Consider the following 26855-nt stretch of genomic DNA (forward strand, 5'->3'; position numbering starts at 1 on the left):
TGTCATGTATTTTATGAACTTACACACAACCACACTGAGTCACCTGCATGGCTGTAGACTACTGGTCTTGTTTTTCGGTTAAGTGTCATAAATCCAAATGACAGCCGCTGTTATTCAACACAGTAAAACAATAAAACCTGAACAAGTTACAGGGAATAAATACTTCTTATGAGCTCTGTATAATTCAGTAAAATACACACTTGGGTGGTTTAAACACTGTTTTCAGTAGTAGTTTATGACTCTGCAGCACGTGAGCTGTCAGATCCCTGAAACTGAGCATGTGACAGGCATGTATCTGAGACATTTAATCAAACATGACAAAGTTCCAGACAAGCGTGGACAAATATATTCTGTTTAACCATGATTCCTCATTACGTTTTCCACGTGCCTGCAATCAAAACAAAGTTCCTGCAAATGTTGTTTTGTGATTCACATTCCTGAAACATTATAAAACACAAATCCTACTGGGAAGCAGGAAAGGAATTCACTCATTCTGCAGATGTCAGTAAGAGAATAAGGAAGCTGGGAAATCATTTGTTTACACACGTAAAGAGATAAAAGTCATTTCTCAGAAGGAGCTGGCACTGGAGTACTGGAAGAGGCTGAAGTGCTTAATGCAAGATGGCATTATTTGAAGTGCTTGATATGAACACAACAGTGGAGTGCTGGAATAGTACTTGACAGGACATGCATTACTATGTTTGTGAGGGTGATATGGTTATAATTGCATCAGAGTTGGCAGCATCGTGACAACAAGCTCCAAATAAAATGAAACTAAACTCCAAAAAACACAACCAATTTAACCGAAACTTAAATAAATTACAATAAAGGGTAAAATACAACAAAAAATAGTCTCTCCTGATTTCAAATGTACTGAAAAATGTATGTAAATAAATTAAAGAGAAGGTAACATGTCTCTCTTAATGAGTGATTCAGCCCTGACCACAATAAGGGACAGGGACATTTAGGTGTCAATTACTAATGGGTCTCTGTGGATCTTCTGTGTTGTGCTGGAAGAGAGAAACTAATGACCGTGTTAGTTTATGTTAGTGATCCCATTTCTAAACCAACGTTAGCTACTGTTGCTCTCTGTTAGTGGAGCAGAAAGAGGCACTGAGATGAGGCACTCAAGAACGTGCACAAAGTCACATCCTGTGGACTGTCGTGGAAAATCTGACTCGAGTCCTTCACAAAGAAATCCACAGTCCAGCAGCATTAAACAACTTCAACAAACAGGCTTGTATGGACAACCGAGAGAGACAAGGGAGGGTGTGACTTAATGCATGTTCTTGAGTGCCTTGTCTCAGTGCCTCTCTCCTCTCTGCTAACAGAGAGCAACAGCTTCTAATGTTACTTTAGAAATGGAGTACACTAACATCAGCTAATGACTGGCTTCCAGCACAACACAGAAGTTCCACAGAGCCCCTTTAACTTTATTTGCCAACTGATACTCTATTAATTGGTTTGAGTCATTATTTTAAGGGGAAACAAAATGAAGAGTCTTAAATGTACTTTTTCTGGGTTATTTAAACTGTGTATCTTTGGGTTGTGGGCTTATGATTGAAATTCCTCACCATATTCTGACATTTTGTAGAAGAAAATCAAGTATGTGTGGCAGGTGAATGAAACAGACGAGCTGCCTTGGGAGGATCTAAAGTCACTCATTTCACTTCTGGAGAGAGAATATTTGTGAGTTTTTTTGTATTTTATATCTGCTTCATTGCACTAAACTTCTCTTGGGGTGTGTTAAAAAATACCAGTGTGAGCTAAAACAAAAATAAAACCAACATTTAAAATAAAAAAGAAAAAATTACCTCACCAGAATAAAAATGAAACTTAAAAGCAGTCATCCAAAGTAACAGGAGAAAAACAAACCTTAAAGAGCTTCCTGGCATCTTAGCCCATAAAGCACCAGTGGGGAATTTATTGCTTGGTAGAAACCGCCCACTGGATGTTAATGAGATTCCCTAGCCCTCAGTAGTGGTGTGTATTAGGGTGTGTTCAGGCTTTGGGCTGCGGCTCTTACCATGGACAGAGCAGTCTGGGTCTGCTGAAGGATCGGTTCAGGCAGGAGGGAGATGTGGACGCACTCAGGGATGGTCACCGTGCCTCCATCCAGGTCGGCGATGATCACGTCCAACTGAAAACGCACATAAACACGCTTTTCTGTCTGCCTCTGACACGGTTGATAAAAGTACAGCAGCACAGCGCTGATTACAGCAGAGACAGACAGTCGTCTCCATCAACAGCTGCTCATTACAGGAAGCGCAATATCAGACAACAAAACACACATTCACATTTCCCTGCAGACAGCTGCCCAAACGATAACCTCTGACCTCTGACCCTGACCACTACTCTCACACTGATAATGGGCGTGTGACTACTGTACTAAACACAGTGCCCCGTTGTGATGTGACACAATGGCTCCATCAGGGCGGTGCATGAGCAGCATACGGTCAGACATGTCCGACAGGAGCGTTTATTACACTCTCATCAGGCTTTAATAAGACAGCAGCTAATTATTCCCGTCGATCATGACATCTAGGCTGTAATTATTGTCATTTATATTGGTATAATTCTTGGCCAGGTTTGTGAAGACTATTGTATTAGAACCTACAAAGGTATGCAGGTAGAAAGTAACCAGCTGGCAGTTTATTAAAAGACAGATGAACCATTGCTTATTGGGTCAGTGAGAGTTTACATTAAACATTCTCATAATCAAAACTCCATGTCAGAGTGGCTGACACAGTAGGGGTTCCTCCTCTGGTCCTTTTTGGGAGCAGGTTTATTAAACTAAGGAACAACACATTCAACTTTTAACACTAAAGGTTGCTTTTCTTATATCACGTTTCTTTCCCACAGCTGGAAACTGGCAGCAGGTGTTCCTGCGAAGTCTCATCTTCCACGCGGTGCATGCTGGGTTTTTTAATGATACTGGTTTGTTTGTTTATCGTTGATGGAGTGGGCTGTGTGTAGTTGGCATTTTGTCCTCCAGCTGGCTATGTGGTGCCAATATTTTCTGCTGCTTCAGACTGCATCCTCTGTTGTTTTCTGTTCAAAAGCTTTTTTATTTCCTCTTTCAGAAGGAACAAACTCCCATAAAACAACTATGGTGGATAGTTAGGGACAAGGTGGGCCTTGGTCGGGAAATTTCAAGATCTAACATTCTTTAAAGAAGCTGTCTTAAACATTTGTATAGAGTACTGATACTGTAAAGTACTGTGGTTACTCATCAGTTTTACACTTAGATTACACACACAGACTTAAAGGTAAGGTCACATTTTTTCATTTCAATCTTAAAACAATATTTATAGGTTCATACATACATTTTCAAGAGTTACTGGATGCTCTTCCTGTCCATACTGGCAGTGAAAGAAATCCCTCCCTACCTTGTTTTTAATGTACATGACTGATCTGTGCAGCAAACTCTTTGTCCTCTGCAAAAATGCACTTTAAATCTCCATGATATAACTTTAATGGGGTACCATGACTTGCCAAAAAAGAGGATAACCTCAAGCTTCGGGCTCATGAGAGACAACAAACTCCCTGCGTCATTTTAGCTTTATGTGTAAATATTTGATTGTCTCTGGCATCTTTTGTATATACAGTAGCATCATTCTGTTGTATTGTAGTGACGACAACTCACCAATTCTTGTGTCTCCGATCGAAAGAATGAATTGACGCCAATGATGAAGGGTGTGGGGGTGCTGAGGACCTCTAGTAGTTTCCCTGGCAGGATGGGAACGAAGGTGAAGCTGAAAGGGACACACACGGGAAGAGATTTAACACATCTGCTGTTAGAACTATATCCATAATTTACTTTGATTTATCCATTTAATATTAGTCAAAAGTGACCTGTCAAGAAAGTGAATACCCAGAGAAAGATCTAAAATGACAGCATGGAGAGACTGAGGAGTGGAATCACACCTGTATTTGAGGGGGAACATGATGGCCAGCAACCCTCGGCAGGCATCTGTTAGTCTCTGGTAGCTGCTGGACAGGAACAGGATCTTATGTTCCGTCAGGGCAGCACAGAACAGATACAAGACGTTCACTATACCTGAGGAAGAAGAGAGTACAGACGGGGCATCACACGGAGTCCAAGTCAGAGACCAAATTCATAACCATATGTTCTAACACAAGAAAATTAAATTAGTAAGCAGTTCAACTAATGATCTAAAAATAAAATCTGGTGTGACTGAGACTGAAACAAGACATTCAGAGGTTTTGATACAGGTTTCAATTCCTCTACTTCTGATAGGGCAAGTAACAGGCTTTCTATGCACTTCTGAAAATTCTTTAGGGTGATAAAAAACGTTTTCAATCATTTCTAGATTGTTGAAGTATAGCACTGGAAAATCAAACAATAACACATATTACACAGTATTATCGTCTTAAAATCTGATATATCTTATACAGCGATGAAATGTAACTAAGTACATTTACTCTAATGAGTACTATACTTTTAAGTACAATTTTGAGGTACATTTACTTTGAGTATTTCCATTTTCTGCTACTTTATATCGCCATTCTACCAAATACACGAGGCACACATTGTATTTTTGCACCACGGCCAAAGTAGCATGCTTTGAAATTATTTTTTCTATTCTAATATGCTGAATATCAGATCCAATAATCAGTACATACATCTATATGTAAATGTATGTATAATTTACTTTGACTTGTACTTTGGATATTTAGAACATTTAAAATCAGATACTTATGGACATTTACTCAAGTACTATTCATATGGGTGACTTCCACTTTTACCAAATTGATATTTTAAATGATATCTTTACTTCAACTCAAGTATGACTTACAAAACTGAGCTTATGGGTAAAAAATCTGTAGCTATAGAATATATTTGACTAACTTTGACTGTTTCATTGCATTTATCAACATTTAGCAAAACCATGAAATAAAGTTACAAAAAATGCTATTTGGAAACAGGACAGGTGTAGAATGAACCCCATAGAGTGACGGGCCATACCAAGCTGTCTGAAGAGCTGAGCCACAGTGCTGCCACTGACAGGAAGCGAGTCATCGATGGGGGTTTGGATAACTTGCCGGTCGCCAGCACCTAACGTTATAGTCCTCTATAGATTAAGAGAGAGAGGGAGAGAACAGAAGGATTGAAGAGGGAGGTGAGAAAAACCAAAGAACGAATGCAGTTTCTCAGAAAATCAGGCTGTGACAGCGTGGTTTAATCAGGGTCCACAGAGCAGCGTGAGTCAGCCACAGAGAGATGGAGAATCCCAGAAGCTTAGCAGGTACATCACAAATAAAACACAAGCCATTCCAGCTGATCAGGACGTGAATGGAGCTGGGCAGGACTCCATGCCAACGACCTTACTGCAAAACAACACCGGCACCACCGTGTCAATGAGCCTTTGTGGGAGAGAGAATTCCCAGCACACATGGCAGGTGTCATGCGCGGGCGTTTTTCCACTGCAGACTAATGTGAGCACAAAGGGAAGGGAGATTGATTGGGTGAATCTTTGCGAATCATTTGTTTAGAGATTAAATTCTGCAACATTTGACACTGTGGACACACTAATCTGATATGTACAAAGTGTCTTTCTTCAAGAGGTTTTAACAGAAAAGAAACTGTTTTCCACTGGATATTCAAGATTTACGATAATCACTACACTGTGTCTAATAACGAAGTCTAATTACAGATAACCGAATTGAATTTGTAAAACAGGAAGTCTACTGTGCTCCAGACAGAGCCAATAAATATTGATTTATGTGTGGTTTGGTTAATAAGAGTATTCAGGAGTGGAAAGAGGTTTGATTTAGACTGCAAAAAGATAAATCAATACAGTTACAGCATTTCAGGCAAGATCACATGACTACTGAACACAGAATACTTTGGGGACATCATTTTTTGATGTACATGAAACATATAGTACTCATTATATGTACTTGTTCATTTGGGCTACACAACTATGGCCCAGATGAAAATCCAGTTATTTTCTCACAGAATCACAAGGATGTGACCTTTTGGGAAAGCAAAATGACATGAGAGCACTTGTATCAACACCTGGACTGTGATGTAACAGCAGACATCCGAGGTGTATTTAATCTTGCCAGAGGGCCTTAAAGCTTCACAAACCAGTTTGTATCAGCAACTGTAAGTTTTTCAAATGTACCCAGTCAGTAAAGCTGTGTGTGTACTGGGTTAGCTGGGAGGGAAAGGTGCAGCATTATTTTCATGCTCTCTACAGCAGCAGCAGTAGCATCAGCGACCATAGGCGAGCTGTTAGTGATTCAATACTGTGATCCAACATCTGATCATCACGTGATTTAAATTCATTGTTTGGTTGATGAGGTTTGATAATAAGGGCAGATATGCAAAATGTTGATTTACATGGTCGAAGAAAATACTGAATTCTGAGGTCTACATCATTTTAATTTACAACCACATAGCAATGATGTAGCATCTTCATCACTGTTCTAAATGATGTCTCATAGGTAGAAGCCTACAGGTCTCTAATGCTTACTGGAGTAGTAAACTACCTGAGGAGGTACCAATACAAAGTCAATAGTTTTAATCACTGGGGGCAACATTTTCCTCTTAGACCCCGATTCAACATTACCAAGCTAAATGTTAATTAATGTATTTGTCAATAACTATAACTCCTCTGTGAGATACCCAGATGTGGAGGCTGCCGTATAAACACAAAATGAATGAATATAAAATGTGTTCATATGTGAACATACAATTACTGACAAATAAGTTAATAAAGACCTAAAACATCCTAACAGCTGCATAAAGCTACATTATAGTGTGTTATAAAGCATGTATGACATGTTTACTGCTACTGTTACTAATAACAGGCACACAGCAGGTTCTTGTCGAAGTGTTATTTTTTGTGCCAACCAAGAACTCTCAATTCTCAAAATACTCTCTTAAAAGTGATATCTTCAGAGGTATCAAACTTGCTTCAATACCCCTATACCTGACAAAGAGCCAATTTGGGATTGAAACATTGTACTTCTGCAAAAATCTGAATTATGTTTAAACCATAGCTATTAATTTCTTTGTCTGCACTAACTTTGTCAACATTTTAGCTAGATTACTACTTTAACAAACAGGAGAGGCTGTTGCCTTTCCGCCGTGGCGATTCAGTTAGACCAGTTATGAGGATGCTACATTAAAGCTGTGTGGTTTTTACAGGAATGCACTCTTTGAACCAGGGGACAAAGGAAATGTCAGGACAGTGTCCTTGGCAGGCATATCTCATCAGTGGGATGGACCACATTGTACCAGCCAGTTATGAAAAAGAACTCCAGGTTGATGGGAAATTATCTAAATCTATAATAATAAATAAATGACTTTGTCTTGTTCATCCTCATTACACTGCAGTAGTTCTACGAATCTATCTTGACAGATGTGTTCACAGTGATCTGAAAGTGTTTGTTCTGTTGTAGTTTCAATTTCAGATCCTCAACAGAACTGCAGTGGTCACATGGATAACACACCAGAATTCAAGGCAGAATGCTTGGTATTGTGAAGTTGAGAGGCTTGGAGCAAATGTGTACTTAATGTGGAATGAATGATCAGTTGTGGATCACATATTGAGTCTGTATCAAAGCATTTTGATTGGTTCTCCTGCCACAGGAGGTGTGCGTGGATTGGCTGAGAGAAATGGGTGGAGAAAAGGCAGCTGAGGAAGCTCAGAACTGATTGGTGGCGAGGGGAGAATGAAGTCAGGTTGGCGTACCAAACTCTCCTCTCTCTCCTCTTGGCCCGGCTACACAAGCACCCAGCAGAGAGACACGCACGCACACACGCACGCACGCACACACACACACACCCCGCAGGATAAGACACAGGTTAGAAACAACAGGAGTGAGGGCACAGAATGCCCACACTTGACAACAATATGACAGTAATGACAGCATGGCAAAACAGGTAAGCTGCACAAACAAGAACATCATAAACATATACTGCAAGATGACTGCTGTGAAAAATAAAAGATGAGTGCAACATCAGATATGAGAGACACGTGCAAAACAAAGTGAAGCGATCGTTTAGCATTCAGCAGCACAACAGGTGATTTATCACGTCACTTTAGTCCAAACTCCAAATAAACACACCTCATATATAACAGGAATATATGCAATAGTAATAGATGGTATGCAGTATGCAGATGACATTTCTTTAACCAGCGCAGTTCATTGTAGGTCTCACACACACTAGGGCTGCACAATATACCGTTTCAGCATCGACATCACAGTGTACACATGCGCAGTAGTCTCATTGCAGCATGTGCAGTGTCAAGTGTGGCAACTTAATTCAGTTCTTTCACATGTTAGATGTGTTTCTGCAGCATGTAAGCTGAACATTAAGATTGCAGCACTTAAATAAATATTGACAATGTTGCTATTCAGTGCTCTTTCCGAGACTATGGGGTTGTGACCATGCTGACTTCTGCATACTGTGACATCACGTGATAGCCTCTATTGAGCTATTCAAGTTAACTGCTAAAAAGTCTTGTATTTTTTTCATATTGCAGTATATATATATCGCAGAAAACCAAAATATCGCAACATCAGTTTCTCCAATATCATGCAGCCCTAACACACACTCAAGGATGAGCCTCAAAGAGCACAATATTAAAATGGGGATCTAAAGGAAATTGTTCAATAAGCTACAAGAACTCCTACATCTGCATATGGTTTTGAAATTGCACTTGAATCACAACTTTAATTTCAAAACTGAAAATATCTGACCACATTCTGGTTAATCCAACAAGATATGACCATTTTTAAGTTACTCAAACTGAAACTGCAGCAATCCTGTCCTCAAATCACCTTCCTACCTCAAACTCATTGACACACTGCAATGGCAAGAGGTAAAGGGAAAAACTCAAGTTCAAGGGCTACGTGAGAACAAACATGTCAAAACTAGCAGAGAGTGGCCATGACCTACAGCAACTTGTGCAACTTTCAGTTTGAAGTGGGGTTTTTTCTCAGTTATGCCTTAAAGTTCTGATTTGTTGCTCCTAAATCAAATACTGACAGCAGCATTTGGCAGGGTGAAGGACAGTTTCCAGAAACATGGACTAAAATTCCCTTTGTCACATGAATTCATAATAGAGACAGATTAAAACATGTTCCTGTAACAGCTCAATCACTAATGGGTGGTAAGATGAGCACTTGACTCTCTTCCATAATAAATACAAGTCATCTGACACTACCAAATATACACACAGGTGATAACCCTAACCCAGGGTCGTGTCCAGATTGTTGGATGTTGCGCAAGTGGATTTGACGAGAAAGGATAAAACCCAGTGGCTTGTCACTTCTCGGTGTTAAGGATGGTCTTCCTAACCACAAGGCCACCCTACTGCTCTGCTGCTGTAATTCACCATTTCTCACTTTCTCACAGGCCAACAGCCTGTAGTTCACTTCACATTAGGGTCGTGTAAAGTACTCAGATAAATGACTTAAGTGTTGTAACATCCTGCAGGTCAACCTGTCCCAGTCACTCACTTGTAAAATGTGTTTAGTTATTTCACAAGATGTACAGCAGTGCACTGAGACGATTACATCGTTTAAGATAAATGTGGACAGTTCTCTCTAAATAAAAAGGCAGCCCAGCATTACATGGCAGCACCTCAGACCTGTTTCAGTCACTGACAACCTGCCCCATTAGTAGAGCATGTAACACAGCTCTTAGTTACTGTTGCTATGCCTTTCAAGCTTTTCATTCTCTAACTGTACAAATGCGGTTACAATCATAACATTTAATGTGACAAGAAAAAGGACTTTTAGGATGAGGAATAACCAATAGCTCCTTTAACTCAGCCTCTGCAAGTTAGGAATGTTTCGTTGTTATTCCGCCTTCCTGTTCTGTAACAAAAAAGGTGCAAAGACGGAATGACGGCGCATCATTGATCTGCCTCTGATTCGGCAGTGGAGGAAGTACCGGTGCCAAATTGAATCATGTCTGTGTTAAAAGATTGAGCAGGCGAACCGTGTTGATAAAGTGTTATGTGTGGGATCCACCACTGGGGGATTTAAAAAGCAGCTAGCAGCAGTGAGTAGTGAACTCGCTAAAGAAGACCAGCAACCAAACATGTCAGTAAGTTAGGGAGACAACAAGGACCGGGAGCAGGTAAACCTCTTAGCAGACGACGAGATCATCCATCTCATAACAGGGACGCTATGACCTTTTTTACCATGTTATGCCAGTGTTATCATTTAGAAAGCACTGCCCAACACTTACATTATACATCACAATAGGCTATTATTTTAACATTTTTGGTAATGTGCAACTTGTTTTGATCTAAATCTGTGTGGCTGATCATGCAACAATAAAAATGTATCATGCAATGTCAACATACCAGTATTACTGGTACTCTAACCTGTATAAGTAGGTAATGCTAACTATTTCTCCAACACACACTTACAAATATATAAAATACCAGTCCCATGACAGCGTTGCACAAGGTTAGAAGATTGTCTGTTAGGTGTGTGACAGTGTTGCCACGACAATATGTCTAATGGCAGGAATGATTTCAGTGTCACGTTGCTGGAGTCGTTCTGTTGTGTGTGTTTGAACAGAGGCCGACTTTAAGAGACACACTCTGTGGTAATGATAGACATTTACTGTGGCTGATAGAAGAGTCCTGTGTGATTTAACAGTTCTAGGAATGTGTGTAAGTGTGTGTTACTCTTTACCAAGTGGCCTATCTTCCTCTTGAGTCGGAAGAACAGAACTGTTTGTGCTTGGCTGGGTAGCAGCAGTACAAACTCATTTGTAAGAGCCTCAAGGAGCTCTGTGCATTACTGTATATGGGTGTTTGTCAGAGTGAGACAAAAAGTGTGTGTAAACATACTACTAAGTCTTAACTTTACATTGTGTTCTGGGTATTATCCAGCTCTATAATGAAACCATTGGTACCATTTTAGTCAGAATCCATCAGCCTGATAGAGGATGATAAAGGACTAAGCTTTAAGTTTGGCGTGTTTGTGTTTTCAGATGTGTGTTAGTGTGTGAGGAGAGCTAAGCATTTGCCTCTGCTGTTTGGGTCTACATGTGTGTTAATACCGATTAGATCTGATTCTCTCATTCAGACGCTGTGCTGCCCGATAGGAGGCCATCTGCCATCCCATATGGTCACCAAGCAACTGAACTACGACCTGCACAGCAACGGCTTTGAGTGTGTTTGTGTGGCTGCTTGAGAAACTGAGGACACAAATAATCAATGTTCCAAAATGCTTAATGGCTGCAACAAATAAAGTTGATGACAAATGTAACAGAAAAATAAAAGAAAGGAAATGTTTGAAATGATTAACATGATCCTGTTTGATCACAAAACACACAAAAAAGCAGGTCAAAAAGAGCTCAAGCACCATCAATCACACATGATTTGAAATGAGTGCAAGAAGGAACACATTCCTTAAAGAAAAGAAAACAACTTCGGTCTGTTTGATTAACAGAATCAATAACATCGAGCTGGTTGTTGATTGGTGAAGCTTGCAGAACGGTAAAGTTACCTGGAGACAGGCCAGGAACCAGTCACAGGCCTGTGGAACCTTTTCTAAACTACAAACTGGGGACTCATTTATCTGTAACACAGAGGAACCAGTGTACAGTAGAGTGCACAAAAATGACACACATGGGTTATAACATCTGGAAACCACAGCGAGAGGGGTTCAGCTGATGTGCATTTAGAGAAAATAGACACTTCCTACCGTATGTGCACCATGTGCATGAGTAAGTGTAATAACATTGAAATTACACCTTTTTACTTTACACGCACAAAAATGATTGAAAAAACAGAAAAAAGCCATTTTTTTCTTGAGGGGAGTTAAAGAAAACATGGTTCTTACAAAATATAACAAATAATGAGTAAAATAGTAACAAAAAAAGACAAACATACACAAACAACAACATAAATCCATAAAATGTAATGAGAAATAAACTGTCGAAATCAACTCGAAATCACAAACATGTTTGTTTTGTTTATCTGACTATAAATGAAAGCACTGTGGTTCTCGTCCATGGCCAACACTGCTTGCAAATTGGAATGATTCCGTCTACATCTGTTAAGTGCCGCTGATCATCCACAAAGAGGGCTATGTTTCGCAAAGCTTTGGAATTAATGTCTCCCAGTAAGCCCATAACAATACAATTGAACTGAAATGATGTTAAAAGATCAACACTAAAGTGCGTTTACATGAGCTGAGCCCCCACCTCCCACCCCCCAGGGACAGAGATCTACTGTAAAACCAGCTCTATGAAGAAGATTAGTGGCATTTAGAACCTCATGACTCTCTGTAGATAGTAATCCATAAATGATTCAATTATGCATGCACACAGAAATGTACAGTCACGTTATGGGCCCTTCTGCATGTGCATATTCTAATTTACATGCATACATACAGTATACACATGAAACAAGGTCAAAACCTCTCCAACAACATTTCTCTGTTGCACCAGGCTAACATGGATGCATGTTTAGCAATGCCAGCAGTCAGAGCTAGATGTGCTTTACGTGCAGGATGTGCCAAGCTCTACCTCTCTACACTGCTTACTGCTTGAATAAGCTACACTGCTGAGCAAGGTGTGGGGTAACAAAAGGAGTGTTACCACCCTGCAAAGCCAAAGAGCTGGAGCATAAGAAGCAACACTATGCTTTAGTATATATGACATCACATCATGATCTCTGACTTTTGCCTTTGGGGGGCAGTGTAGTTTGTGCAGGTGTCTGTGTGAGAAAGAGATGATGGTCAGTAGTTACCTGGGAGCCTCCAGCAATGGGGATGACACAGGTGAGGAGATTTCCAATAACTGTTTCCAAAGGGACAGGTAGGCCATCTACATGGACGGTGTAGATCAGACCTAGACAGTTCTGTTCAATCAAGAGGGAGGGACACAGAGGTCAAAGGTCAACATGCCACAGGGCCAGACAGAGACAGTAATAACACAATATCTATAGGTTATAGTTGTTATCATTATGCTATTTCTATTAAATACTTGTTTATCTCAAAAGAAAAACAATGTTGCAACATTCATCTTAGAAGAACAATATACGTATAGGTGCATGATCAATATTGTGTTAAAAAATATATCGATGCGAAGTGTGTTCCAAATCGGGGTGTGTGTCGTACCCTGAACACATCGGTGTAGTCCAGTCGGGACACCAGCACCAGGCTCTTGGGGGCAAAGATCTGAGCTGATTGGACGACAGCAGGCTCCTCATCCCCCTCATCAACCTCGCTGGGCTTGGCCTTCTGCAGCTGAACACAGAAAAGAAGAGATATAACTGCAGTCACATCAGACTGAGACAAACACTCCAAAGTATAGACGGTAACAAACCTGTATTAAACACATACCACAAAAAGCTACTTCTACTTCCTATGAATGCACAAATAGCATCTTGATATGGCTCTTAATAGTTTGTAAAACACATTTACTGCACCGAATATTATGTAATGTGCTTAGGCAAAGACCATTTTCTAAATATGTGTGGCTCTCAGGATGTTTTCTTCAGTTTAAGTAATTTCTTAGACGTCATATAACCACTTTGCAAAAGTAGCCACACAGCGTAGCACCGGTCCTGCGGTCTAGATGGGACACCAGTGAGGGATCATGTCAACAATCAAGACATTGAACAGGTGACATCTGCCTCACCTGTGAGTTGTCCAGGCCCTCCCAGAAGGTAAAGCAGGCACAGGAGTGACGCTCTGAGTTGATGTCAGTCAAAACCGCTACAAAGAAGGAGGCAGGCTGTCGCTCAGGAACCAGCTGCCAACCGCTGGGCTGACAGAACTAGAGAGGAGGTGGAAGAAGTGAAGGAGGTGAAAGGTGATGGCAAATTTAGGGCCAGAGGCAAACAGGGACATGGGTTGATGGGAAAGAAGGGAATAAAAAAAAAATAATGGAAAGATTAGTGTACGTACCAACCTGGGTGACATATCAGATAGCAGTAAGTCACATGTTCTTTCAGCACCTCTGGGTGATTCATCCTGGGCAGGGCTATCATTAACGCAACAGAACAGGTTTTGAAAACTTTCCGTCTGCTTTTATAATATGACGACGCCACCAAAGCTCTGACTGAACCATGTGAAAAAAGGTGGAAGTATATTCTGCTCTCATTTTCTAATCACATTAGAAACTGACGTTAGAAAAAAACGTACTGTAACTGACATTACAGTACGTCTTTTTTTCAAATACTTAAAAAATGAAATGTTAACGGCATAATCAATGCTGTGGCAGTGTTCACTGTTCACTGTGGCGAGCAAACAATAGAAAGTCAATATTGACAGCATGTGGCATGCCCCCAAAATCGTGTGAGTGACAAAATGACTGTCGGTCGGGCTCTACCTGCGAATCCATGAACACTCAGCAGGGGCAGTCTGACTCTTCGGACTTAAGTGTTGGTATAAGTCTGCCACTGGCAGCTATTTCAGTCAACGTTTTCCTTCCCTTCTGCGTGTTACCATTTTCAAAGCCTCTGTTGCTACGGGAAATATCAGCAATAATCTCCACGCTAGCAGCCTACACGCTGAAAATGTCAAGTTACCCTAACCTGGTTGCTAATGACACAAACATTAACAAACTGGCAGCTTGAGTCCCCCAACCCAACACACACAAACAAGCCAGGGCGTGTTTCCCCTATACCAGAATGACAAACGGTGCAGCCAGATCTTTCTCCTGCACCGACACAGTGCTGTGGAGAAGGTCAAAGATCTGGCTGCACCGTATATCATGGCTATGTGAGACTATCAACAGGCCTGACGACTAACCTGCATCGATATTAGAGATGGAACTCTGTGCAGAGACATTTACATATTTATAAGAATATAGGATTAGAATTAAGCTACAAAACAAAAAGTCATGTCTTATTGTCGACACTTTCAGTTTCACTGTAAAGGCCCATCACTGCCATGACATTATAATATATTTATTTGTTAAGCACTTGCAGGAAATGGCAAAGTATCATAAGTCACCTCCTCCATCCTGCTCAGTTTCTGAACATACAGTCATTTCTTGAGCACTCATGTGAAAACTAAATGCCATAGACAGCCATTCACATTAAATCCTAGATCTCCTTAAAATCCATTCTCCATGACATAGCATTTATTTTGGTTTCTTCCGAGCAAAGCTATTTTTGATTACATATTTTTATATTCTTTAAAGCCGACACAATGTCAATTACACTTCACCAAACTGTTGGACAGAACAAGCAACAGACTGATTATTTTGCTACTTTTAGATCCTTAAAAGTAATATGGCAAGAACAAAGGCCTTGCCTCATAGTGCTACTGAGGTCTCTGAGTCATTATAAAAAGAAAGAAGAGATGACAGCAATCCTGAAATACCCCTGTCAGATAAAATTTTCCACCCTGTCAGTCACAGCTCAGGTTTTATCAGACCATTGGGGTTAAATTGGTTCATTGTGGTTCTCAAGTTCATCTTTCCTCACTTGTTGGTGTAAGAAAAATATGCTTTCCTTCTATATATAAATAACCTGAATCTCCGACAATCCACAAGACCCAGTTTGATTAAAGGCACAAAAATTAGAGCACAAAAGGTAGAGCCCGACCGATTTTTCGGGTTGGTGCCAATACTGATATTAAGGATTAAAAAATTCTGATATCAATATATCGGCCGATACACACACATTTTTTGCAGTGATTCCTCAAATGTGGTCATCAAACACTTGTAAGCGAAATATGTAATGGAGGCAGGATATTTAAGAGTTAATAGTAAAGTTCAACCAATACCATAAAAATACCTCTCACCCAGTTCAGAGCGAGACGAATGCATCAAACCCTAGATGTCTTGCTCTAACCATTGAGCTGCCCAGGGACTTGAACCCCTAACCTTGAATGGGTTAAGTGTCTGTAGCCACTGAGCTACACTGGAACATGTCTGTAAGTGTTGACTTACCAGCTCTATGCCTTGTGGGAACGGGCTGTCCTCCCAGTCTTTCTCAGGAAACCGCTGGAGAATGCGACCTTGACCTTCACCCTCCACTGCAGAGACACACACAGGGACAAATAGAGGTCACTGCATGTAGTTTACATTGTTTGTTGTCTGTTAGTTCCCTTCAATAAGCTTTTTCTTAACCATATCAACATGCTGTTGTTTTTTATTTCTTCTTAGCATGTTTTATCATGTGTATGTTGGCATACAAATAAATTGAGACTGGTGTGTAGTCGCAGACCGGCACATGGTATCCATTACCATTGTGAGCTGATATCATTTTGAATACATGCTAAGTTTACTGAGATAACAAATCTGGGTATTACAGTAATTACACAGTGAGGAGAAAGTTTGTTTGTTTGCCACAATCTCCATTGTTCTGATGGAACCACAAAAAAACGTCTTAATCTCTGACTTGAAGGTGTGTCTTTTGACCAATGTAGGAGATACGGAGCTGGTATAGTGTTACAACATCTGAAGCTATGACGCTTATTTAGGGCTGCAATTAATGATTATTTTCTTCGTTGATTAACCTTTTGATTAATATTATTAATTTGTCGTTCAAAATATCAAAGAATTGTGAGAAATGTTGATCAGTGTATCCCATGCCCAGGATGACATTCTCAAATGTCTTGTTTTGGCCACAACCCAAACTTATTCAGTTTACTGTCATAGAGGAGGAAAGAAACCAGAAAATATACACACCATAAACATAACAACCCACATGTGCTAATATAACCACTTCTAAATCAAGAATATGTCTGATAAAAAGTATCAAATGTCTCTTGTGAAGAGGTGAAAAATAGGGAGAAACCGCACTAAATGGGTGAAATCACGGATACTACAACAACAGCCTCAAGGTGTTTTCCCTATCTCTTTCTGTTTCTCTTCTTGTGCACCGATACACATAACTAAGCAGCCAGTTCAGCCGAGTGATTTATCTCCTTTGCTGCTGATTTTACACGCCAAAATGCCGCAGACAAGGACCAACTAGTGTCAACGGTGCAGGACACACCGCAACAACCAGGGCCACAAACACTCACTGACGGCTCTGACATTGACCGACGGCCAACTGTCAGCCCGGTGTGTCAGGTCCCTAAGGGCAAAGACTGGATGTGTAGAAAACAACTATCCTCCATCAAAAGAGGGAGAATATATATGTGACAACTAGCTATCTAGCTATCCATGTATTTGAGAATAACCTGCTTTTTTTTTACTATGAATAGACCTTAACAACACATACAGCAAGGATCTGAATGGACATTTAACAAAGGTAGGGTAGCTATCTCCCCCTTCTTCCAGTCTTTGTGCTAAGCTAGGCTACTTGCTACCCAAGTTACAACTACAAATTTGACTAATGTGGTGTTTTCCTTTCATTTAAAGTATAGTGTTTGTAGTGCTGATGTGGTCATTAAAGCAGTAGAAAACTATGTAGAAGAAGTATGAGACACATCTATTGGTTACAGCTATTGATATGTATGTATGGCATAGTAAATGTAATATGAGTTCAAAATGCTTATTTGCTGCTGGTTATTGGGGGCCATTTCCACTGTTGGCCAAGGCCTGGCTCATCACAGCAGCACAATGACACAGCGCAGACAGACTTATGTAACCACCACAAGCCCGTCTTTCAGCTGAGTTCCATCTGAAGCCCTGCACGCTGCTTAATGGCAGCATTCATCTGCACAGAGAATACACTTATCCTCCCAATACAAAGAATGTAAATCTAGCAGAAGACTGCACAAAACAAAATACTATCCCATGCTACATAAAGGAGAGGTTTTCACCAGCATTTATACCAAACCTGAAGAGTCTGGACTGAATGCTGCCTCAGAGAAAACAACAGAGCCTGTGGGCCTTCACCAAGGGAACTAAAACAGAAGCGCAGACACACAGAGACAATACACAAACAGAAAGTAGGCCAGCTCCCAAAACACACAGGGAAATGCTTAACTCATGCCCTCCTCCCTTGCAAACTAGGGACATGTGGACACTTGGGGGAGTGGTGCTCTGGGGTCAAGTCATCAAAGACAGGAGGTTAATTTCTTTTTTGTTTAGAGATGACTGGCCCTTGTTCCTGAGCCTTGACCTGCTCGAAAGTGTTCCGGCATCAACTTAAATTACTGGAACCTGGAGAAGGAAGCACCAAGTGTTCAGTAGCTTGTTTGTTTTTTACATATATCAGAACAGTTGAAACAGCCTGCGTCAATTAAGTGGGCATCACAGACTTTAGTTTAGATTTTAGTAAAGCTGGCCAGTATATCGATATCATATTATTATCGCAATATGAGACTATATATCTTAGACTTTGGATATCATTATACTGTGATTTCATTTGTCATAAGTGTTTTCTTTTCCTGGTTTTAAAGGCTGCATTACAGTGGAGTGAAGTCATTTTCTGATCTTACCAGGCTCTTGTTCTCATACTTTCCTTTACCCACTCATTATATCCACATTACTGATGATTATTCATCACAAATCTCATTTTAATTGATTCCTGATCTATTTACTGTGTGCATAAAAAGTAGGCTTACAAAGGTTTTCCGGTCAAAGCAACTGTTTTACTGTTTCTCTCTGAAAAACAATAGCAACAGTCTGTCATCATCAAGAATGGATATGAGATAATATTTGTACAGCAATCATTTTCATTTAGATTTTCTGAGTTGAAGACACAACCTGCTAACCCTGCCTGCTTGGCGTTAATATCATTATAACATAGGCTATTTACCTTCAGTTACAGATGTGATGAGTGTCAAATACATGGCATTCTTGGAATTTAGGCCTATGTTGTGTAGAAAGATGTTTTAGCATATTGCTGGTGTTTCCACCCTGAAACTATCATTTTATGACTAGCACTGTGTTCATCTTTCTTCATGAAATCACAGTATGGACCATTTCTTCTTCTCCGCCTTCTTGTTGCAAGTTTCCAGCAGCATAGATGCATGAGTGTGATGTCATTGTTTTGCTATGCGCAACTGTCAGAAAAACATATGAGCATTGATAAAACTAATTGATAAGCTAAAAGGCATATGATTCTGATGGATCAACAATTTGGAACCAGTTCTCAACAGTTACAGTTCCCGATTCCCATAAATAATCACAGAACCAGAATGCCTTGTAGACAAACAACATCCTTCTATGGGCTCAAGATGGACCTTCAACCTCACACAATAAAGAAATAATTCACATGGTTTCTGTCCGTGATACTATGCAAATACCACAACTGCGTGTGTACAATCATACACATACGCACTGCAAACAAGAGCACACACATGCTACTTTTACGACAGTAAGGTCTACATAATGACAAACTATATTTAGATCACTTTACGTAACAGCTGCTAAGGGCTTAAAAGACTGTCAAGTAAGAATCATTAAAGAGGTGAAAATATTTCACAGTCCACTGAGAGATTTTGTTATGACACCTAAGAGCATGTGACTTTGCCAACCCCCCATGGTACACTGTGATGAGTCATCAAGTGTAGAATACCAGAGCTGATGCATGCTGGGACTTGATGTTACCTGGGAACTACCTACTTGGAGACACTGATTTTATAAGCAGCGGACATGTCGCATGCTGCAGCCTTGTGTTGTGTTCTGTAACAATATATTATCAATGGATGGCGAGATGTAGGTGTGCCAGAAACACACACACATTGATAGAAAACACACATACAGTGCAAATTGAGGCACCATCAGCCAATAGTCATGCAGGGTGGGGATAATAATTCCCCACCCTATTATTAAAATAATAATAATTCATGCAGTGAAAGCAGGCCATCCTGCAGCTAAGGGAGGAGTGTATGAACGAGCCAGAAAAAGAGTGCGTTGGGAGTGACAGGCAGGCCTTACGATCACACACACACACACACACACACACACACACACACACACTTTACTCATTGCAACTGAAAAAAAAACCTCAACACAAACTCAACCCAGTTCACTCCTTGCACTGGGCTGGTTCATGGACAGGTACTGTTTGAACGATACAAGAAATGTCTCTTCGTCACAAGAGGCTAATTTAACCTAATCCAGTGATGTCAAGAATATGTGCATGTATACAAAATGAATCCAGAGAATGTAAACAAGACTTAAAGGCTTCCACTTGACTTTACAAAACCAGTAATTACACAGAAAAATGAAAAGGCAGTGAGCGAAAACTAATTACAACCACTTCATATTCCAACTACTAGACAACTTTCAAAATATTTTAGTTACACAAAAGGAAATTACAGAAAAAGACAAAGATGTTTGCATTGCACATCATGCAGTGAAAACAGTGTATCTTTTTATGACAATACCAAGTCGCTCAACCTGCGGTTTCAGTGAATGTTCCAAGATACACTGTAGCCAGAGTCTTGACTGTTGTCTTTTTTCTTCTGACCTGCCAAACAACAGCTCTTTTCTGCTCTGTTATTTGTGCTTTAGAGATTATCTGAGTTAGTCACAGAGCCATAAGCAGTTATAGCCAGGGACAGTCCCACCAGCAAAAAGCAAAAACTGGAACCACCAATCTTTTAGCAAAGCAGCAACAACTTCTCTTGGGTTGAAAATGATCAATAGATTGACAAATGGTACTATTTGTTCCATTAACTCTTACCAATAATGTCTGACTGACTCAAAACCAACAATTCGTCAACCAGCCTAGGCAGATGACCGCCCACCATTGAGTCCAGTTCTGCTCTGAGTTTTCTGCCTGTTAGGACGCCAGTTTTTTCTCACCACAGTCACCAAGTGCTTGCTCGTGGGGGAAATGTTGGGTCTCTGTAAATACATTAATCAAGGAGTATGAGTAGACCTGCTCAATTTGGAAAGTGTCATGAGATGACTTTTCTTGTGAAGTGGCACAATACAAATAAACATTGATTGACTGATGGATGAGATTGTTAGCAAGCTACCCAAACATCAGGTACCATTAATTAATTGATAAGGAACCTGTAAGTTTTTCTTTACAATGCAGGTTATAGTTGGCTCTTGGTCTGTTGGGTTTAAGTTACAACAGAGGGACATAGCTGTTATAAAAGTAATCCAAAATTATGTGCAAATACTCAGCAGGCTTTGTCTAGTAAAATGCTAAGTCGGGCTAGGAAATTGAGCAACTCGCTTGCCTGATCAGGCAGGTGCTAAAAAAGACAATCAAATATTGTTTTTTCCAGAGATGGTGATGGACATATCCGAGCCATGAGCCATCCTGCTTCCTTCTAATCTCTCTTGAGTTGGACATGTGCAGTATTGATCAGGCATTCGAGAGAAAACTGCAGCCTGGTTACGACTTTAATGACCTGAAGTGCAAGTGACAATTTAAATGATCCTGGAAACTGGAGTTTACTTGGGTGGTGTAAGAGATTGTGATTCCAACTATGCATTGCGCAGCTTGCCACGAGTTCCGAAGGCAAGGCAGATAAACATGACAATTAACTTTAGTCTTTGTTATTCAATAACCGCTAATAAATAAAATAATTTGTAAAGGGGCAAGTAAAAATTATACATAACATATTAACATATTTTATAGTATCAGGCAATATGCTGTTATAGACTTCTGGTAACACCAAGCCTCAGACAGTCAATGATCTAATGTGCTTTGCTGTTAGCAGAGCACACGTGGAGTTGCTGGGTTTGCCAGCAGTGTCGACAGACAGCAGTCTGAGAATATTCCTAATGCAATTTCAGAGCACAATGCCAGCTTTGGACTAGCTCATGAAACTGAAATAAAATTACAAGTCTGTAACCTCTCATTTAGGGCCTTTCTAGGCTAATCCACAGGGCAACAAAAAATGAAAGCAACCTCTACAGTTAGCACTTTCAGCAGAGAGCAGAGAGCAGCAGCAGGCACGAGAGGGTAAGGCAAGGAGGAAACAGTGAGCTATGAGTCTGTCCTGGGAGAGAGCTGCAGTCACACCTCAACAATGCCTGGTTGCAACAGGACAAGAAAAGACTTCTGGCATTGCTTTGATGCCAGATCCGGTGTGATGTAAAATTTAAACCGTCATGGATTCCCGACTAACGACATTAAATGTAAATGCTTGCTTTGAACACTAACCCTTTGAACAGGTGGGTATTTCTGCTTTGGGAGAGTTTGTCCAGGAGGTACAAAACACTAGCTTGCATAATGTTTCATATCTGTCTGGCTAGGCTAGTTTAGATAAAAACTGATTTGGTGATTGATATGGACAGCTACCACACCAGTCAGGTTTTAAAATAAAGAAAAAAAAAGTCCAACAGATAGACTGTGAAGTGAATAAAAGGTGGTTACTGTGAGCACAGCGGTAAATCTGAGCTTCAGTTTTTGTGGTTTTGTAAAAATTAACTACTCTTCAGCTCTTACAGACACAAAATAAGGTTAGTTTAATTCTAAAACACAGTCTCATATTCTCCAAGTAGCAAAGCTACTATCACATTGTCACTATTCACTTAATCTTGTCTACTAATAAACAGGGATTTCTGTGACATTTGTTAAACTTAAACTGTAATGGGCCCTGTTTACACTTCAATTGTCTTATATCTGGATAAAATATAGACTTGTGCACATCTCCATTGGCCAGATCACAAATCTGACTATAATCTGGGCTTTCCAGGGCTAGCAGTTTAGTTAAAACTAGGGGTGTCACAGGATACCGATATTGATGATAATCGCAACATCTCAAAAGGAAATATTGATATAATTTTAATCATTAACACATGATAAAATCTTGTAAATAATTCAGTCTCAAATCGTTTCTGTTTCTTTCAGTTTTTGCTTTGTCATAGTGACTAGTAACTAGTAACATAGTAACTAGCTAGCTAGCTACTACCTCAGTGTGTGGCTACTGTGATGGCAGACCAAAGTGAGACACCTGCACCCGATGAAAGTTAGCTTGCCAGTGTAGGAGATTTTTGGATTCCATAAAAAGTGAATTTGACTGATTTCTTTTTTTTTTATTCTATAGACATCACACTAATATGAAAATCTGATATTATGACACCCCGACTTACGACAACTGTTTTACTAGCATAGCTAACAACTATCCACAACCTAGCACAAACACATGAGGGAATATCATTATTAACAATGAGGGAGACAAAAGTTTTATTGTCTGCACAGGCTCTAACTCACACTGCTTCCTCAGCGGTACAGCTCAATGCTTTCTCACCCATACAGATCATTCAGTGGCTGAACTGATCAGGGATCAGATTAACAAACAGCAAGTCAATGTGTCTTGTATTTGTCTGTACATGTAGACAGGGCTGGAGTCTTTCGTTGTAGCTGAATGAGACAGAGAACAATGGCTCATTAAAGTGTGATTTTGGTGTAACCGCAGAGAACGAATTACAAGGCAGGAACTGTTCACATTCAATAGTGATCAGAGCCAAGACATCATGTGGTCGTTCTAACATGCTGGTTTTGATTTTGATTTGATTTTTGAACGTACCCATACCTTTATGAACGATAATGAAGCAATATAGGTGTGAGATAACACTTTTTTTTTTACAAAACCTATAAACATTTATACAGTCAATTTTGTCTGACATGTTCCTGTTGGTGTACACACAAACTAAAAAAGCAAGATCTACCACAAGAGCTCAACCACTCAGGACTGTCATTCTTTTTGGGATTCATTACTGTAGCTGGAATGTGTCTTTGGCCGTTCAGACCGCTTGGATCAAACTACCCGTTATTAAATCTAATTTTTTCCAGCTCCTGCAGAAATACTATTGCGTGTCACTGGACTGATCCGCTGTTTGTTGGCAGAGCAGTGAGCTAGCAGACACAAACCCTATTACAACTGCACAAACACTTTATTTTATTCAAGCTTTATTCCATGTTTGAGAAAGGAGAAGTAATCAAAGTCCCATAGAAGCAATGAAGTCCCACTGTGGTTAGTATCTGTGACAAGTGAAACTGCTGTCTGTCTGTCATTTAATTTTATACATGTACATTTATGGCCTCTAATTTGACAGTTTTTGGGTTTGTTCACTCAAAGCAAGAGCTCAACTTGACTTGACAACAGTGACATCAGCTCTTTCTGCTGACAGTGCAAAAAAAGGGCAGGAATCTGATGTTCTATAAAGTCTAATTATTCATGATAAAACCTGTAGGCTGACTGGACTATGAAATTAATTGTGAATTTTGTAAATAGAGTGACAGTTCTACATCTGGTAGAGCGTGAGAATGTAAGAAACACACCCATGTCAGTATTGGTGGAAAGACAAAGGTGGCACTGAGTGAAACCACAACTAATGCTCAACTGATGATAATAAAATGAAAAATGCTATGATGAAAATGGTTAAACAAATACTTGTACTTGTGTCTAATCGAACCTGCAACATTACAATCAAAAAGATAAGGCGGAATTACACAATTTCTCAACACTATGCTCAGGAATGGAAGTCACAGGTCAGCTGTGATGGGAAATCATTCAGCTATCTGTATGAGAAAATGATACTGTATCATATAATGATAAAATGACAATACACGAAATGTGATTGCACTGGTAGTGTCAGGAAAACCCTAACCTGTCAGGAAAGTCTGATTTGATGTGGACTGCCTATGTGTGTGAACTATTGTTCCTGCAAACTCGGTCTTCACTGCCGTGTTCAAGTCTGAAAAACGTCCACCAACAATTGTGCCTGTCCAGATACAGTGGGTCCAAAAGTATGAGACCACTAGTTAAGATACATCTATTTTGCATTTGTTTCAAATGCTATACGATTTTTCATCACAAATGACAGTATCAGCAGCATCAACAGTTTGAGTGAAATCTGTGAATCTTGAAGAATGTCCGTGCGTTTCTTAATATCTTAGTATTTGATGTATCCCCCTTTTGCTTTAATGACATGGTGCACTCGAGCTGGCATGGACTCCACAAGTTTGAAAAAACCAGATGATGACTCATTTTATCCCAGCATGATCTGACAGTGTTCCACAAAGCTTCTTATTTGATGATGCAGTGGCTTTGCACTTTTTTAATGTCCATAACCTCATGCATAATTTCATGGCATGTTTTAATTTTGCTTAAATATTTTTTTATTAAGTGCAAAGAGGGCAGCCAGGTGTTCAATTTGACAATGAGCCAGCCCTAGAAAGTAACACCACCATGTCCACAATGCCAGCAGCAGAATCAAACTGAAGTCTCTTTTGATATGGGGCTCCTCCATGTCACACCCACTGCTTTCCAGTCAGAATCAGCTGAATGACTCTGGACTTGGCAAAGCTCCAGCAGGCTGTGTGTAAAGGAGCCGCCTCACCCAGCAGTGATGCACAGATGTATCATATCCAATCGTACTATATAGCCCCTTTCTCATACGAAAACTGGACAACAATCAGAGAATAAGATTATGATATTGTCCACATGTGCTTGTTCACCCATGCAGCACATGTGCCAAACTTGTTCACACATGTTACAAATTCTTCATATTGTTTAGGCGAGGGGCAGTGTCTGGGCCTACAGACTTCTCCGCAATGATGACTGTTTTGCACTGATATCAATACTAGGCTTCATGTATTTGGACATATCCGCAACATCAATGGAAGAGTGGAAAGTAATACACAGGCAAGCAGAGAAGAGTACGAAGCAGCTACACTCCATGTACAAAGATCCCACCATAGAAAGCAGCTGCAGCATTTTGGATCGAGCGTGAAAGGGCCATATGGAAGCGCGAGAGGCAGAGAGGGTAAATATTCTGGGCAGATGTTTTGCAGGACTTTGACGATGAGCAACTGAAACATCTCCCAGTATCCGTTTGAGTATGTGCTACAGCTGATTTAACTAGCACTAACACGGAAGATAGCACTTCAACATGCACGCTTGCTCGCTGTGCATTCACTCAATTGTCTGCTCTATTCATATATGTGGCTCACCTGGACTTAGGACTAGGGAGCTGGCAGGGTAAAGTCCGGGGCAAATAACACAGACATTTGTGTTCACATACAACTCCTCCAGGTAAACTCTGGATAAATCCATGTGTTAAAGGTTTACAGTTTCCAGGGTGTCTCCTACCACTTGAAGGCTTACAGTAGGCGTAGCACCCAAGGTGTTTAGGGTACCAAAATAAATATAAAATCAATGTGGAGAGCATCAAAACTAACTAAATGGTTTTGCCCAGAACTAATGGTTGTAGCTAGCTCCTAGTGGACTTCTTAGCAAATGTTATTATTAAGCCTTTGTGTGTTGTTTATTTATCTGCTGTAGATGTTCTCATTTTTCGTACAAAGTGATGTGTAACTGCATATTTTTAATTGAATACGGGACATTATAATGGGGGAGGACACACAACTCCCCAACCAAAAATGTACATCTACAGTAAGTCTTACGCAAACCTATGGAAAACACTGGTTTCTACTATCAAAGTTTCAGGAGGTCGGCATTAGGGAGTTGTGACATTTTTACTCATGTTTTATTCATCAAACCTGGCATCTCATCTTTAATTAAGCACTTACTTCTTTCACTGAGCTAAAGAGGTCACATGAAAACCATGATTTAACACTTCACTAGGACCACCCGCTGGTGTTGAATTTGTGTTGCTCTTACCATCTAAACTAATTCTAACTGTAATTTCCTTTAACCACAATCAGACAGCTCAGGGTATATGTGCAAAAGGATTTGGCAAACATCCACTAGGTGTGGGCAAGTAGCAGGTGAAAAATGTTAGAGCTCTGCAAAGAGTGCTGCTATTTAGATAGTAGTGAGTGTGCATTACATAGCTGCTGCTGAACTAAGATGACGACTTCCAAAAGCTCACTATCAGTCTGCCCTGTGAGAGGAATGTGAAACAAGTAGAATGGCCTTGCAAGGACAAGACATGCAGCGATCAGCTGTTGTGTAACAATAGTCGGTTAATGAGTTATCAGTTTCATTTCGATCATCATTTAACACTATGATGTTACAACTTATGCACACACGTTTTGCACAATGTCTATTTAGTA

At 40.2% G+C, this 26855-nt stretch overlaps 1 protein-coding gene across 5 annotated transcripts in view; it reads right to left on the bottom strand.

The window, feature by feature from the left end:
- Positions 1-26855, bottom strand: part of sbf1 (SET binding factor 1) — a 66500-nt gene that overhangs the window by 25443 nt on the left and 14202 nt on the right. For 3 of the 5 annotated variants that reach the window (XM_084346183.1, XM_084346185.1, XM_084346182.1), the window contains exons 2-11: positions 15914-15999; positions 13652-13789; positions 13129-13257; positions 12759-12869; positions 11512-11583; positions 7728-7757; positions 4991-5096; positions 3928-4060; positions 3647-3755; positions 2027-2140 (exon numbers count right to left, since the gene is read on the bottom strand). In XM_084346183.1, the coding sequence (XP_084202309.1) occupies positions 2027-2140; positions 3647-3755; positions 3928-4060; positions 4991-5096; positions 7728-7757; positions 11512-11583; positions 12759-12869; positions 13129-13257; positions 13652-13789; positions 15914-15999 (1028 nt within the window). The remainder of the gene's footprint in view (positions 1-2026; positions 2141-3646; positions 3756-3927; positions 4061-4990; positions 5097-7727; positions 7758-11511; positions 11584-12758; positions 12870-13128; positions 13258-13651; positions 13790-15913; positions 16000-26855) is intronic. The other 2 variants (XM_084346184.1, XM_084346186.1) reach the window with 2 other exon arrangements.

The sequence above is a fragment of the Pagrus pagrus genome, assembly GCF_965226575.1.
Source record: "Pagrus pagrus genome assembly, chromosome: 23".
Taxonomy (NCBI): Eukaryota; Metazoa; Chordata; class Actinopteri; order Spariformes; family Sparidae; genus Pagrus; species Pagrus pagrus.